Genomic DNA, 14,965 nt, shown 5'->3' with positions numbered 1-14,965 from the left:
TTTGTTTATGCGTGTCTACTTACTAAAATATGACTTAATACAATGATGTCTCTTCATGTTTTATATTTTTCACCTTTTTTTCTTGAGGTTATAAGTTTTGTTCTTTATAGACAATAAAAATTACTTTACTTCCTGCAATCTGGCCACTCAACTTACTGTCTGTTTTATGCAGAAAACAAACAAAAAGAGAGTTGCCCTGTGTTGTGTGTTTTTATCTTTGTGCACAAATTTCTAACCTACTTAAGAAACATGTCAAGAGACAGATACTGGAGACAAACAGATGGGAGGTCATTAAGTTTCTCCTGGGGATCCATTATACGACAGTAACTGCTCCCCCTAGTGCATCTCCATTACCAAGAAGAGGATTATCTGGAGGCGCGTCCCCTGAAATCACAATTTGTCATGGTTTTACTCTTAATAACATAATTAGACCAAGAAGTGACACACACTAATGAAATGCCGATGTCCTGGGACAATAGCACTCGGGGGGATCTGTTGTATAAACCTGTGACTGGTCACTGTCATATAATTTACATGCCAATGCAGGATGGGTAGAAATGAGGATTGAATAGGGGGGGGGTTTCTTTATTTGTCCCATACTCAGACAATGAAGGCATAAGTAACTGCAAATTTAGTATGAAAAAGATGAAAAAAGTTAATAAATCTCTGTTTTCTTTGAAAGAAAACCATCCATTTGACTGTGACACCTGGCTAATATTGGAACTTCAGTTACGAAGAAGGACCATTTTCCACAAATAACTTTTTCATTAACCATTTTTTTTTAAACACGAATACCTGCATATCCTACAAACTGAGGGTTAGTTTCAGTGAAATGTATTTTATTCATTAAAAACAGAGTTAATTTCTTTGTTTCAACTGTAACTTGTTTCCAAATGAATACAGAATACATATTTGTACAATGTGATGTAAGGTTTGTTCTTTAGTCGTCTTATGTAGGACTACACCAACTAATTATTTATCATATAAATAGTAATATTGTAGCACAGATTCAACAAGGTGCTGGCAACATTCCTGAGAGATTTTGGTTCATATCCTGGAAGTATTGATCAGAAGATTACACTGAGGTCATAAAAGGATGGACATGGTCAGCAGCAATGCTCCCCACACCATTACACCACCATCAGCCTGAACTATTGACATAAGGCAGGATGGAGCCATGATTTCATGCTATTTACACCAAATTCTGACCCTACCATCCAGATGTTGCAGCAGACATCAAACTCTTCAAACTTCTTTTTTCCAATTTTGGTGAGCCTGCATGAATTGTAGTTTCCTGTTCTTAATTGACAAAAGTGGCACCCAGTGTGGTCTTCTGCTGCTGCAATCCACCTGTTTCAAAGTTCAACACATAAAAGATGCTCTTCTGCATATCTTGGTTGTCAACTTAAAGCAGTTTGATCATTCTCTTCTGGCATCAGCAACATACTTTCACTCTGAGAACTGCCACTGACTGGATAATTTCTCTTTTTCAGACCGTTCTCTGTACTTGTCTGGCACTAACAATCATGGCATAAAATCACTTTAATCCCCTTTCCTCCCCATGCTGATGCTCAGTTTGAACTTAAACAGGTCGTCCTGTCCATGTCTACTTGCCAAAATACATTGAGTTGTTGCTATGCAACTTGCTGATTAGATATTTGTATTAACAAGTGGTTAAACAGGTATACCTAATAAAGTGACCAATGAGTGGTTTGCCCGTTATGGCATTTTAGCAAGGACTCCATCTTTCATGGTAGGTTCATATGTCCACCAGGAACAAAAGGCAATGAGAAAACTGTTTAACTGTTTGAAATGAAGTAAGATCAATGAAAGCACAGTAAACAACTATTTTCTTATTTCAGTACAAACATTACTTCCAACTGTAGCTGCAAGTTAATCATTTATGCAGGACTCAACCAAAACCAAAGCCTTTTACATACAGTAATAACACATTTTACTTCAGTTTGCAAAAGTTGACACGTGTTCATAAAGAAGGCGAGTTAGAGTGCTCCTCCATATTTCTGAACATGATTCACTGAAATGAGATCCATCTGGCAGGCTGAGGGAGCTCAGATGACCTTCGGCCTCTGAGGCAGACAAAGATTATAATACGCAGTTTGATCCCAAAAGTCAGGTCCTTTCCAGCCACACCAGCCCTGGAAATATAACAGCCACACCAAGATCAGCACAGTGTGTGGGAACCTGCTTTTCAGACTGAGAATTGCTGGCGGTGTGAATGCTTTTCCGTTACCTTGTCTGTGATAACCTGCAAGTCCTCTGCTCCAGTGTAATGAGGATCTAGGATGAGGTAGCGGATCTGCCCTGTGGTCTCACTCCAAGCCACACCCAGGATAGTGTGAGCTAAAACGCCTCCTCCTGCAACACAGAGCAAACAGCAATGTAAGTTTGAACAAGCTTTGTCTATGTTAGCTATCAACAGTACAGGCTTCTGAAAATAGTCAGCTCCCTCCTTTTCCAAATCCATAATCAATAGAATACAATTCATATTTTTGGGCCAATTAGTAAAATTCTTAAGATGACTGTACGCACAAATCCTGGAAATGATAGCAGGCTCTGGTTTTCTTTGAGTTTTTGTGGTGATGTGACTTTAAAAAAAAATGTTTTAATGTTTATATGTGGTGTTTATAGTGAGTTTTATGTTGTCATGCACTGACAGCAAAATTCATGACAAATTTCCACTACTTTGTAATGGAAATGAAGTTTATTGATTATAATGAACTCCCTTCTTTACCAAATCCAAAATCAATAAGCTGCCAATTAAAACAAAACAAACAAAAAAATCCTGGGAATGATAGTGGGCTTCTGCTTCTCTTCAGGTTTTTGCGGTGAGGTAACTTTTCTATATTTGGATAATGAATTATAAAAATAAGGCTTATCATAAAAAATATCAAGAAAACAAAGTTTCTGTGAGGTCATAAAAATTAATGTAACTGTAACAGTTTGAAAGTGAGCTCACCAATCATGACTGGAGTTCCTTCAGTGAGGAAGTGGTTGGCCAGTTCTCGGCCTTTGGACGCCAGCTCAGCTCCCTGACTACAGAGAAGTCAGATTAGTTGTCAGATATATTAAAATCATCCACAAACACATAATCATTCACAAGAAATGCAATCCCACCTCACAAACAGGATCTTGGAAGTGAGCCCAAGCAAATGACTCAGAACAGCCTGAACCTCAATGGATCCAATCCACTGACGTGACCCGACGAAGGATGCCTGCTTGTCTCCAACATCCACTAAAGCCTGGAAAGCAGAGAACCAGACAGCTTGGACATGTCTGATAACATTGTAAAAAAAAGAGGAAATGTGGGCATATCTTGTACTCTGATCATATTTTATAGGGCAACTACCTGCTGGATCTCCTTGTGAGTGGGCACAGGCAGCTCTACGTAACCCTGCTGCTGGAACCAAGAGCAGATAGTCTGCAGGGAGCGATAAGCACAGCCCCAGCCATTGTCATCTACACGGTCCTGCATGTAGTGGTGATAGCTGTAGATCCCCTGGACCAAATACACCTTGAGAAAAGAAAAAAAAAAAATCTTGCTGTGTTCATCTATTTCTGCAAATGAGCAGAATACTGTTAAGGATTTAAAATAAGTAATTAGATATACCTTTCCATTATCTAGGGTAGGGTGCGTGAGAGCCAGATGAGGGTTTCGGAGATAACCGTCTTTGTAGGGCTCATTGGGAAAGTGGTAAGCGTTGGCTCTTCTGAAGTAAGGCCTGTCATCTGGTAGCTCAAACTGCTGATGCAGCTCCTATTCAGACAAAATAAAGTTTCAAGGAAAGGTCATTCATTCTTTTTGTCCTTTCTTTAAACAAGAAAGCACAAGTTGAACTCATTGGGATTAATATGTCTATGATGATAGAAGTTCAGTCTGCGGTTCTTACTTTACTTTCCCAAAAAGTTGATTCTGTTCATCTGGACGGAGCTCTACATCCAGATGAAGTGAATCAACTTCTTGGGATTTCCTTACCTGGATGATTGAGCACATGTTAAGACACTAACCTTACGTTGTGCTACTAGCTGGCTGTCAGGCACTCCTACTGGATAAACCACAGTCACCAGTCCTTTTGGTTCTGGAAGGAGGAAGTGGACCGGTTCAGGAACAAGTAATGTCATTCCCTTCATGTTCTGAAGAGTCACTTTCTCCATCTCACACAACTGATGAGTTAGTGCCTCAATTAGCTGCTCGCAGGCACTGCAATACCAGAATAAAAAAAAACAAAAAGTAATATTACTGTAAGAGACGAGCTTTGGTTAGTGGTATGAAACCAGATGTTTTGTATAAAAGACATACTCCTTGATTGTATCGCTGCGGCCGGTGCAGACAACACAGTCTAGTGGAAGAGTCACACTCACAAAGTGGGATTTCAGAACTGTTTTGGTGAGGATGGGGGCTGAGAGGGGGCCTGGCTTTGTCACCTCCGTCATCAGACGAAGGTTTATGACACTCTGAAAGGGAATAAGAGTGAATTTATATTCACAGGTAAACGCAAACGCCATAAAGACAACTAGACATAAAAAAAACCGTTATGATGAGAGCTGAAACAATCAGCCAGTGGCATAGGTTCAAGTCGCATCTGCAGTGAACAGCAGGTTGACAAAGACAGAGCATGCCTGGCCTGTGGCAGCAGGACTGAGCCTGCTCTACTGTGTCAGCACTTTTATCATGTATTGTCACTGTGATATGGACTATTGTGACTAGACTGGATCAAAGCATCACACTGGGCTCAGGAAACAGTGCTATTTTCTCCTTTCTTTCTTTTATAAACAAAAATTGGTCAGATAATTAAAAAAAAATCACTGTCAAACTGATTATAGTCTTTAATATGGCTCCATATTATTCACAGAACACAAAATATTGCTGATTATTCGATACGTACCGCCACCGAACTTTTTTTGCTTTTCTTTTTTGATGATTTTTTCCCAGAACTCTCTTGTTCGTCTGCCCTGAAATAAAAAACAAAACAACCCCCCCACCACACACACACACACACTTTTCAATATAGCCCAATAAAATACAAAGAAACAGCAATGACAATAAAAGAGGTCCAGAACAATATAGGGAAACACACAAACACACATTTAAAACTATAAACCAAAACAGAGACTAAAACAGATGAGCGCAAATCAAAGTGTCAAACACATGAATGCATTTATTCCTATAAAGTTCGTAGTATGGAGTGCATAAAATGTATTACATGACCACAGATGTCTGAAATTTTACATAATATCTGAAATTTGCTGTGGGTGGCTGCAGCTCAGGGATAGAGTCTACTCTGAAGGTATCTGGTAGTTTGAAACCTGGCTGCTTCAGTCTGCATGCCAAAGTATCCTCGGGCAAGATACTAATACTAAATGTTCTACTTTAGCTTCGCATTTTTTATTTTTTTTACCTTCATCTATTCTGCTTTAGATTTTTTTTCCATCGTGCCACTAAAAGATGCAGATCAATATGTCACTAAAGACTGTGTTCCTGTTGGTTAGTTGGTAGCAACAGTTTTAGTGTGTGGTAGTCGTCCTAAAATTTCAGACATTTTTTTTTATAATTACATCCCAAATTATCTGTGGTCCACAACTCTGAACATCTCTCACTGTGCAACAAGGGACCACTGTTCATGAGCCACAATCAAAGATATTGTCTCAATTCTTGCATGTCAGTCAGCCTTCTTCTTACAAAATAAGATGAAGAATCTATTCAAGAGAGAAATAATGCACTGTAATAATGTCTGTACTTACTGTATCCATTGATGCATATCTTCACATAGTGTACTTGGAGTTATTTCTTCAGGTGTGGCATAAGCATCTTTGTTTGGCCATATAATAACAGGACTGTCGCTCACTGCCAGAACACAGGATTCAGATTTCACCTGGGAGCGAAGAGTCTCAAACGTTCTCGAGATGACATTTCGCACCAGCTGCTCTGTAAGAAGAAAATAGCGTTTCTCTTTAACATTCCTACAGCGTTAGGGTAATAGATTTGTATGGCTTGAGTTCTGGAATTTGCATTTGACCAGTTACTGCCACTCTGTTATAGAATTTACTGTTTCTAGTACACTAAACGGCTACACATGTATACATTTTACTTTAGTTAACTAAATATCTTCTAAATGAGGACATCCAAAGTAATGTTTGGGGGTTTTGTCTTAGAAGGCCATCATTACATCAAGCATGTATATTGAAATTATATTCCTGGTAATGTGGGTAAAGTTTGAAATAGCATTTAGTCTGACTCAATTATAGCAGGAAAAATGAATAGAAAAACTGCATTTTCTATAATCCACACGGGATCAAATATATAGATAGACCCCCACTAATATTTGGTTAAGTGTCACTTAGTGAGTTTCATCGTGGTACCCAACAACAAAATTCTGGCATAATTCTGTCTAGATATTTGACCACTCTTCTTGGCAGAATTGGTAGAGTTCATTTAAACTGGTTGGTTTCCTGGCACGGACGCAGATTTAAAGCATAATCCACAAATTTTCAATAGTCCTTCAGTTGAGCTTGAAGGTACCGATTTTGGAGCAAGGGCTTCTTTCTCAGTCTAAGCTGATGTAAAACTCTCTTCATTGTGGACAGTGACGCTAGTGTTCCAGCAGTTTCTAGTTCATAGGAAGTTTGAGCTTTGGTCGTTCCTGGGTTGTTCCTGAGCATCCTAACCAATTTCCTCTAATCTAAGGGTGATAGTTTGAGTCTTCTACCAGACCATGACAAAGTGGCGACATATGTAAATAACATGTAATTATGTACAGTTGTTTGAAGTGATGATTATGGAATCTGCAGTTGTTTAGAAGTGGCTCCATGAGACCTTCTCAGCTTGTGTAAATCTGTAATTCTCATTCTTAGATTTTCATGGAGCTCCTTTGACTTTCACAACTACAAAAAGAAACTACAATTTATTAATCAATCATGATCTCAAATGAGAAGGTAACAGGTTTTAGCCCCGTCAAGTTAAAATACATTTTAGAACCTTAATCTCCATTTATTTAAAAAAAAAAAATGAAATGAGTGTATTTATTTATTTGAACTTCACACAGGGTTTGACTCTGTGTTTAGTAGAAAAAAAAACCCAAATAAATATGCGCACACACACAATTATTATTATTTTTAAGTCTTAAAAATGTGTGCTGTGCTCGGAAGACAGCACTTCCAAGAAATCATTAAAAGCCCCAAAATATCATGACATTCATGCGCGAGCTGAATGGATGCAAACCACTTACCACGACTGTGGATGTTTTAACTTTACGTGTGTGTACATTTAGACATATTGTTAAAAATCGTTTCTGAACACACCATCTGTGCTGTCCAGCTGACATCTGAACTCCAGCAGACCTTTGACACGAAGAACGGTCGCAGTCTCGGAGTCAACAACGACCTGATAGCACACAAAACGACAGAAGTCAGCGGCTGGTTGGGGAAATCATCTGACAACGATTGTAATTACTCTTTTAGCGTTACTGGCTAACTGCTAAGCCACGAACTGAAGAACCCACAAGATAGACTTACTCGTGGGTCTGAACACAGAGGAACACAGACACGACCTCGTTTCGATAACTTAATTTCAGCAACCTTACCATTTTGGAGTTCTCAGCCTAGCAAAGGAACTACACTGTTTATTGTCAGTTGTTTCTAAGCACTGGGGGCTGACATGTCTACTAAAGCAAAAGTTCAACGTGTCTCTGGTTGGGGCTTTCTATTGGGCCACACTGGCTCCGCCCATTTATGGTGCATTTATAGTAACTCGTAAGTTCGGGAACGTTTTCTAGATAGTTTGTCATACACGTCTTCACAATATTTCGTTTTCTTTTATCAGTTTTTTTCCCTTTTAAATTTAAAACGCCTATAAATGTATTGTATATTACCACCTATATCCTCCCGAGAACCGAGGAAAAGTGCATCTTCTAGTTGAACTTTTGTTGTGAAATGTGAATCCCCTGAGATTCACATTTACTGCATGGATTTTTGTAGTTCATCAGATAAGCAATCATATACTCAATAGTTTACAAAAAAAATAATAATTAAAAAACCAACACCCAACATTAGTCTATCTACATCTGGGGTAAAATTAGCCAATAAGTAAATAAAGGCACTTATAATCCTCCTCAGTCCTCCCTTAGAGAACGCTAAATCTTGTGCTTAGTCTCTAATGCACACTTTACTCCATCTAATTAGTCTTGCTTCACTGCCCATGTTCCCCTTCTTATGCAACATTTGACACAATGTGTCAATATTCTTCTTCTTATTAATTTTGTTGAGATATTTATTTTGTATGGGTGTGTGTGACTGTGTGTGTGTGTGTGTGTGTGTGTGCAGGGGAGGAGGGTATTAAAAACAACAATAAGTGTTTTGTAACACTGTAAGTGCTCACAGTCAGACACACACAAAAAAAGGTTAAAATGTGTTTCTTGGTGCATTGCCAGTTTATCTCAGGATATTCATAAGAGCTATGTGAGTTAAGCCAGAAGTGTAAGTGTAGACAAGGCTTTTGATATTTTAAGTTGCTGTTATGCAGGCTTAAGTCATAAATTGTTCCAAACATCACTGCCAAAGCTCTTCTAGTCAAAGGCAAATAAATTAAATCAGCATCAAGGCTCGGCTTGCAGATAAATCAGATTTACACCCTCTGATTTATAAAATATAAAGGACAACTCTTCAGCCTAAGAATTATAAATTACAAGAATATCTGTAAAAAGGAGGATCTACTGAAAAAATATTCCCATTACAGACCTTTTCCACCCCATTTTAAATTGTATTAGCTATTCTTAGCTGCTATGTCAAAGTCAAATAGCACAAATACCACATGCCAGGAAGTGGGGTTGAAAATGAGGACAGTTTCAGGTCACTGATGTTTTGTCCTAACAATGCCTCTGGATAAAATCAAGTTTGTTAGGATTACTGGAAAACAGAGATGAAATGGTTCCTCTTGTACACGCATGCAAAGTCAGTTGTCTAAATCTAACAGAGTGTCAGATAAAATAAAATAAACACACCTAACAGGTGCAGTGTAGGGAAAAGGTATTTGCCCCCTAACTTATTTCAATTTCACTAGCAACACTCACGTTACTTTGGTTACTGTTGACTAAAGAAATTACTTAGTTAGAGCCTGTCTGACGGAGTGAAGTCGACTAATAGATCTCTAAAGGCAGCACATCATGACAGAAACAGCTGAGAAGCAAAATCAGTCACATCTATTGGTCTGGGAAGACTTTCAAAGCCATTGTAACTCTTTGGGATTCCAGTGAACTTATGGTGAGAGCTGAAAACTCTGCTGACCAAAAGAAACACAAAGGCTCGACTCACATTTGCCAAAAAACAATATTTTCAGGATCCCCAAGACATTTTGGAAAACAGTCTGTGCACTGACGAGACAGAGGCTGAACTTTTTGGAAGGTTTGAGTTACATGTGCATAAAATTAATAGCATTTCATAAAACGAACATCACACCGACAGTCAAACATGGTGCTGGACCTTAAACAGGCCATTTATGCTTGAAAACCTTCCAGTGTGGTCAAAATAAAACAATTCTGCAAAGAAGAGAGAAAGTAATGACTTTTTTCCACACAGAGCCAGGTAGGTTTGGATAACTTTTTTCTCTAAATGAACAAAGCATTTTGCATTTTGTAAATGTTATCTTTGTCTAATATTAAGATTTCTTTTATCTAAAACATTTATAGAATATTCAATATTTCTTCAATATATACACTAAAGTGCTGGAACACAACATTACCACAGTATTGTACTCCAAGTATCTACATTATTAAACAATTCTTTGTGCCTAAATGTGGCAATCTGCTCCAGGATGTTCCCTCTTATCAAACTGAGTCCGGCAGCAGCAGCATGCATTGTAACAGTGTGAAGTCATGACTCTTGAGTTCCCGTGGACTTAGTGTGCTGAGGAAGATTTGTGATGAGATTAACTATCTCCCTTTGTATCATAAACAGAGCATTAAGATCTTTTCAGTTATATGCTATAAATATTAGAGTGTGAGCGAGGAATGATTATATGGCAAGAACTCACATTACAAATGCACATTCATCATATGTCCATAGGCAGAGTTTATCTTTGGAGCCTTTTATTTATGTGAAAAGTGGCAGATGTGCTGGGATGTAAAAAACAAAACAAAAAACCCCAACTTCAATATATATAAAGAATTTTTGTGCAGCTGTGATGAAACATATAACTATTTTCAGGGTAGCCCATTTTGGCTTTCTAATGAGAGTTATATAAAAGCATTTCAGTATCAGCAGTGTGATTATTTTCTTGCTCCTTTTGCCGAGTGGCTGGTGATTGTAGACAAGCCATGAAGGTTCAAAGCTACATTTTTACAAAATAGAAGCGCAAATCTGTCTTGCACACCTATGTGAGCAACGACAGAGTGGAAAATTGATGTTATATGATAAAAAAACAAAACAAAACAATTGTAAAACATCCACTAGCTTCAGATTAATGTTGGAATCACTTGTACCAAATAGCCACTGAACGTAGATTAGGGAGGTTTTAATGACCACTTTGAACAAGAGGAATGATTACCGCAAGAATCTCATGTTTCAGTGCTTCTATGAGAACTTGGTAGTTATTTTAAGGCCCACTTTAAAAAAAATCCTTTAAGTAATCTTAAAGCCTCACAAGATACTTTTTTTCAAGTAATGTCAAGAAGAGAAACATCTGGATCATGTTATGCTCAGAGGTCTCACAGATGAAAGAAGTAGCTTTTGGCATCTGTGTGCTCTCTCAGAGCTGAAAGATTAATCTAGTTCATGAAAATCTTCTAATTTGTCTATATCAGGCAATGTAAGCAGTATACAGTAAATGCTTTATGTAACTATAATTACATTTTCCTGCCTGCCTTTAGATTATCCAGCCATTAAAGCCACTATTTGAGTTTCTTTCCCAAATGCCATCAGATAATGTCAGAAATAATTTGAGCATTGCAGTTTCACTCTGCTCTCAAACATTTGTCACCTGCATGGAACTAAAGTCCAAACAGTTATAAAGAATATTATATCTTATTGGCTTTCCTACAAATGTTAGGGAATGCCAGGGGTAATTAAAAACAACAAGTAGAAGAGAGCATTGCATGAAAACCTCCTTTTGCTGCAGGATATCAAATGAGCTTAGCTTCACTTGATTGGTCTCCTATTGAGGCATGAGGTCTGCACACTGGTCCTAGTCATTCCTCAACACTAAGAGGCTCACCACAGGGCACCATCTGAGGGACGAATAGAGGCAGGCAACAGACGAGGAAAAGGAAAGCATACTTTTCTGTTCCTTATGCTGCATTAAAAAAAAAGTACATATATATAAATAATTTAATCACAAATATTATATTTATGGATTTCCACTTCATGCTGTGTCCCAGAAATTATGATATTTGTTTAACTTGTCAACATAATGAGGCCAATAATAAAATAAAACACAATTTATCAGTAGAATATTCCAGTATATTAGCTTATTCATTCAGTCACATAAATGGATTTCCCTTTACAGATTTCTCTATATTTATGCTTTGCCTGAATGTACTTGGATCAGCTGGATGTTATGTTTATGTCTCCAAACATGGCTGTTCCCAAAAAGGATGCTGCAGAGTGCCCTCTTGTGGACAAACTGTGTAGCATCAACTCTTATAATATGGTTGAAGGGTGTTTCTCCCATCTCTTCTTTACTCTTTAGAATTTTTCATTTATTCCCTGTTATAAATTATACTGATACATGAGCAAATAGCTAATATCTGGTGTAAATACTGGCTTACCAATAATCAGCTGGGCTTCAATATGCAGTAAGGCTGAAATGTAATTATGCTGCCTAATGGCTTTCACATTTACTGCTATTACAGTTTGCTGATAAAATGTTTCTTATTTCCACTTCTATGACTTCAGGCTTTAACGGTGTAGCCATAGATGGAAATATTGGAGGATTTCATGCACGGAAACCAGATTCCACAGAATGGAGGAGCTGGACTTTCTTCCCTCTTTTTCCAACCTCTTCTAGGTATTTTATTTTATTCTATTAACTGATATCCTAATGACATCATAGAGCTCTGCATGAGCTCTCTCTCCACCTTCCTCAAATTTCTAGCACAGACAACCAGAAGTAGCTGTGAGATCAATCTCGGTTCAGTCCTGTGATCATTGAGAGGATGAATGAGATGTTGAAGATATCATGTCATCTCTTATTAGCACCTCTTCTTTCTCTGAATTTGGATCCTTAATCATAACAACTGCACTTAGACGGAGAACCATTTTCCACTTTCCCCTGTCGCCAAGGTGTTACTTGAGAACAAACAGAGCGAGAAACAGACCTGCCTGCTGTGTCAGTCAGCACTTCTCATTTTATCTGAAAGATGTGTTGAAACCTGGTGGTTACTCCCTCAGTGCAAACATGGCTCCTCTGAAAGAACACACTGATAAGACACAGAGTAAAACAAAGCCGAAATTAACACTGAAACTTTTCAGCCAGTCATGACAAAGATGTTTGTTCATGCCAGCGCAGCTGGTGCTCTCTCCACTGGGTCCTGGTGAGAGGCAGCAGCAGCTGTTACCTCTGAGGTAGCAGATGGGTCACTAAGACCTGGGGGAAAAGATCTGCTTCAAGATGTTGCCCTCCAACCCCATATCAGTGCTCCGAGAGGCAAATGCAAACGAGCAAGTCACTGGCTGGATAGCTGTGATAGAGGCTATATTATTAACTTAAAGTGAATTAGAAGTCGTTGCTCTGGACTTGTTGTAAAGCATGATCTTGTTTCAAGCTAAAAATGTCTGAAAAAAAATCACACAAACGCTGCTACATGTTAAAAATATTATTCAATTGGTCTCCATTAGAGCTGCTTTTAAGTAAATTTGCTTGTAAGGGGGGGGGGGGGGGGGGGAGAGTTTGAAATGTTAGCTAACTTTTGTGAGCCGGCCTTTGAATGGAGTGGTTTTACTCACCTCAAAGCAGTTTTACACAACAAGCTTTAACAACAGCAACTTTAACAAAAAGTTAATTGTCTTTCCCAAAATATCTTCATCATGAAGATGGAGGAGCTTGGGATAAAACAAACCAAAACAAAATTAGGAAATGAGTCACATCCTGAGTCTTGTGGCTCAGGAGGCTTATTCATCAGAACCCCACAACTGGGTGCAATAATTTTAAGTTAAAAGTCATTGAAAGTCTTTAGAAACTCCAAATGTAATTAAAAGATTTGGTTCTCTTTCTTAAATCATATCTATAGGGGTCGAAAGGGTCAGAAAGCCATCATTCTTAAGAAGTGTACATTACAGCACCAAGAGACCAACGCCTACAGTAGTTTTAAAGATAGTCTGCACAGTTAGGACTGTGTGGTTTCAAAATGTTTTATCTCATTCGTGAATAAATTCACGATCAATGTTTGGGTCTGTGTTAAATGACAGGTTTTGTTGTATTCATGACCAAGATTGGGTGATTTTTTTTTACGACTACAGGAGCACGTTCAGTAAAAGAAATCATTCCCACCTGTGGCCGTCAAACTCGATGGCTCCTCCCCATGACTAATCATGATTACAGACTGAAACCTGGATTATTCCACTTTCCATTTTCTTTTATATGAAGAACATAACTTTAATTAACTTCGGAGTATTGATTTAATATATTTTAATTATTTTTTTTAATAAATATTTATTCTATTTTTCTGCATTTCATATTGTGATTTTGTTTGTGTAAAATAACTAAAGTCAATTGATTTATTTTAAAAAGGCAAATAATGATATTTCTATTCATTAGCACCTTTCTGTATTGACTGGTAGTAGATGCTACAACGTTAAACAGATTGACTTTATTTGGTATTAATATTATTTAACCTTTACACAAGCATGATACTGCGATTCTTGAGATTAAGAGACACCTATACACATAGCAAAAATCCACAAAGTGCATTAAGTATACCAAATATGCAATAGATAAAGAGGAACATACTCAAATCTGTCAACTTCAGTGGCAGTAAAGCCTAAAACATCAGTAAAAGTGATTGTCCAGTGGTATTAATGGCACTGATTTGCACTGAAGCTGCTTTCAGGTTAGTTAAAATCATCTTAAAATTCATTGACTTTCACTGAATTTATTTTTATTTTTATTTATTTTATTTATTTATTTTACTGCATGGCCAGATGTAGCTAATAAGCCACTATCTGCCTGTATCACTAACTTTAGCCTTCCTTCAGAGCATCCATGCTCTTGTCATTTCAGTTAAAGTACCATGAAACTGTCACATGTAACATAACTTGCACATTTTAAATGAGTAGCTTTTTTTTTTAAATTTCTCCCCCCCCCCCCCCCCCCCCCCCCCCCCTTAGGTTGAACTGTTAAATTAATTACTCTAGTGGGGCGCCCACCCTGGGGCCTGATGAAAGGGTTCCTCCTTTAATCTCTAACCTATAAACCTTTTGTTTTATATGGTAGCAACATCTTTGGTCTTGACCTTAAAAGAAGCTCAGGGTTATATAAGAGAGAGTCCCTGTGAGAAACAAGAAAAGTCCCATGTGACAATACTATTCATTATTTAAACTCTCGAAATTGATTTATGGTGTTGTAGTGAAATTGCTTGCTTTTCAGACCAAACATGGCCAACAAGCACGAGTTTAGCCTTGTCATAGCCAACAAAATCTATTTTTTTCCACAATTTTTTTTATAAATGATCATCTAACATGTCCAATCCTTTCTGCGCCTTTCCCCGACCTTCAGTAGAACAGACCTAATTCAACTCACACAGGGTAACATCTTCTGTGGAAATGTGATCTCATGTTGCTCAGACTTCATATATTTACAAGACTGAAGCACATTTGTGTTTTTGTAAATGTGCCACTGTTAGACAGCTGCTTCATGAAACCCTTGAGTTATCTGTGGTTGATGTAGCCTCGAGCAGAGATGAGGAGGACTCACTTGTTTTTAACATTAGTCCCTTTCAGCCAAACTGGATGCAATGGCATC

General features: G+C 37.9%; 1 protein-coding gene across 1 annotated transcript; it reads right to left on the bottom strand.

The window, feature by feature from the left end:
• Positions 1-1,830: 1,830 nt before the first annotated feature.
• On the bottom strand, positions 1,831-7,713 carry ufsp2 (ufm1-specific peptidase 2). The gene is made up of 12 exons (XM_080880509.1): positions 7,599-7,713; positions 7,318-7,399; positions 5,761-5,944; positions 4,905-4,971; positions 4,319-4,473; positions 4,027-4,219; positions 3,629-3,775; positions 3,368-3,532; positions 3,136-3,260; positions 2,978-3,054; positions 2,252-2,376; positions 1,831-2,156 (listed from the first exon to the last, which is right to left on the bottom strand). The coding sequence occupies exons 1-12, from the start codon at positions 7,599-7,601 to the stop codon at positions 2,070-2,072; spliced, it is 1,410 nt and encodes a 469-aa protein (XP_080736635.1). The 5' UTR covers positions 7,602-7,713; the 3' UTR covers positions 1,831-2,069.
• Between the last annotated feature and the right edge of the window lie 7,252 nt (positions 7,714-14,965).

Source organism: Rhamphochromis sp. 'chilingali' (assembly GCF_963969265.1).
Source record: "Rhamphochromis sp. 'chilingali' genome assembly, chromosome: 4".
NCBI classification, from domain to species: Eukaryota; Metazoa; Chordata; class Actinopteri; order Cichliformes; family Cichlidae; genus Rhamphochromis; species Rhamphochromis sp. 'chilingali'.
The sequence above is the reverse complement of the archived record's forward strand: the minus strand, read 5'-3'. Positions and strand labels throughout refer to the sequence as shown.

What these genes read in the sequence shown, in the direction of transcription:
- ufsp2 (XM_080880509.1), bottom strand. An exon ending in GCAAAAAAAGTTCGGTGGCG is followed by an intron (nt 4,474 to 4,904) that starts GTACGTATCGAA and finishes ATTCCCTTTCAG; the next exon opens with AGTGTCATAAACCTTCGTCT. An exon ending in AGCTAGTAGCACAACGTAAG is followed by an intron (nt 3,776 to 4,026) that starts GTTAGTGTCTTA and finishes TTGTCTGAATAG; the next exon opens with GAGCTGCATCAGCAGTTTGA.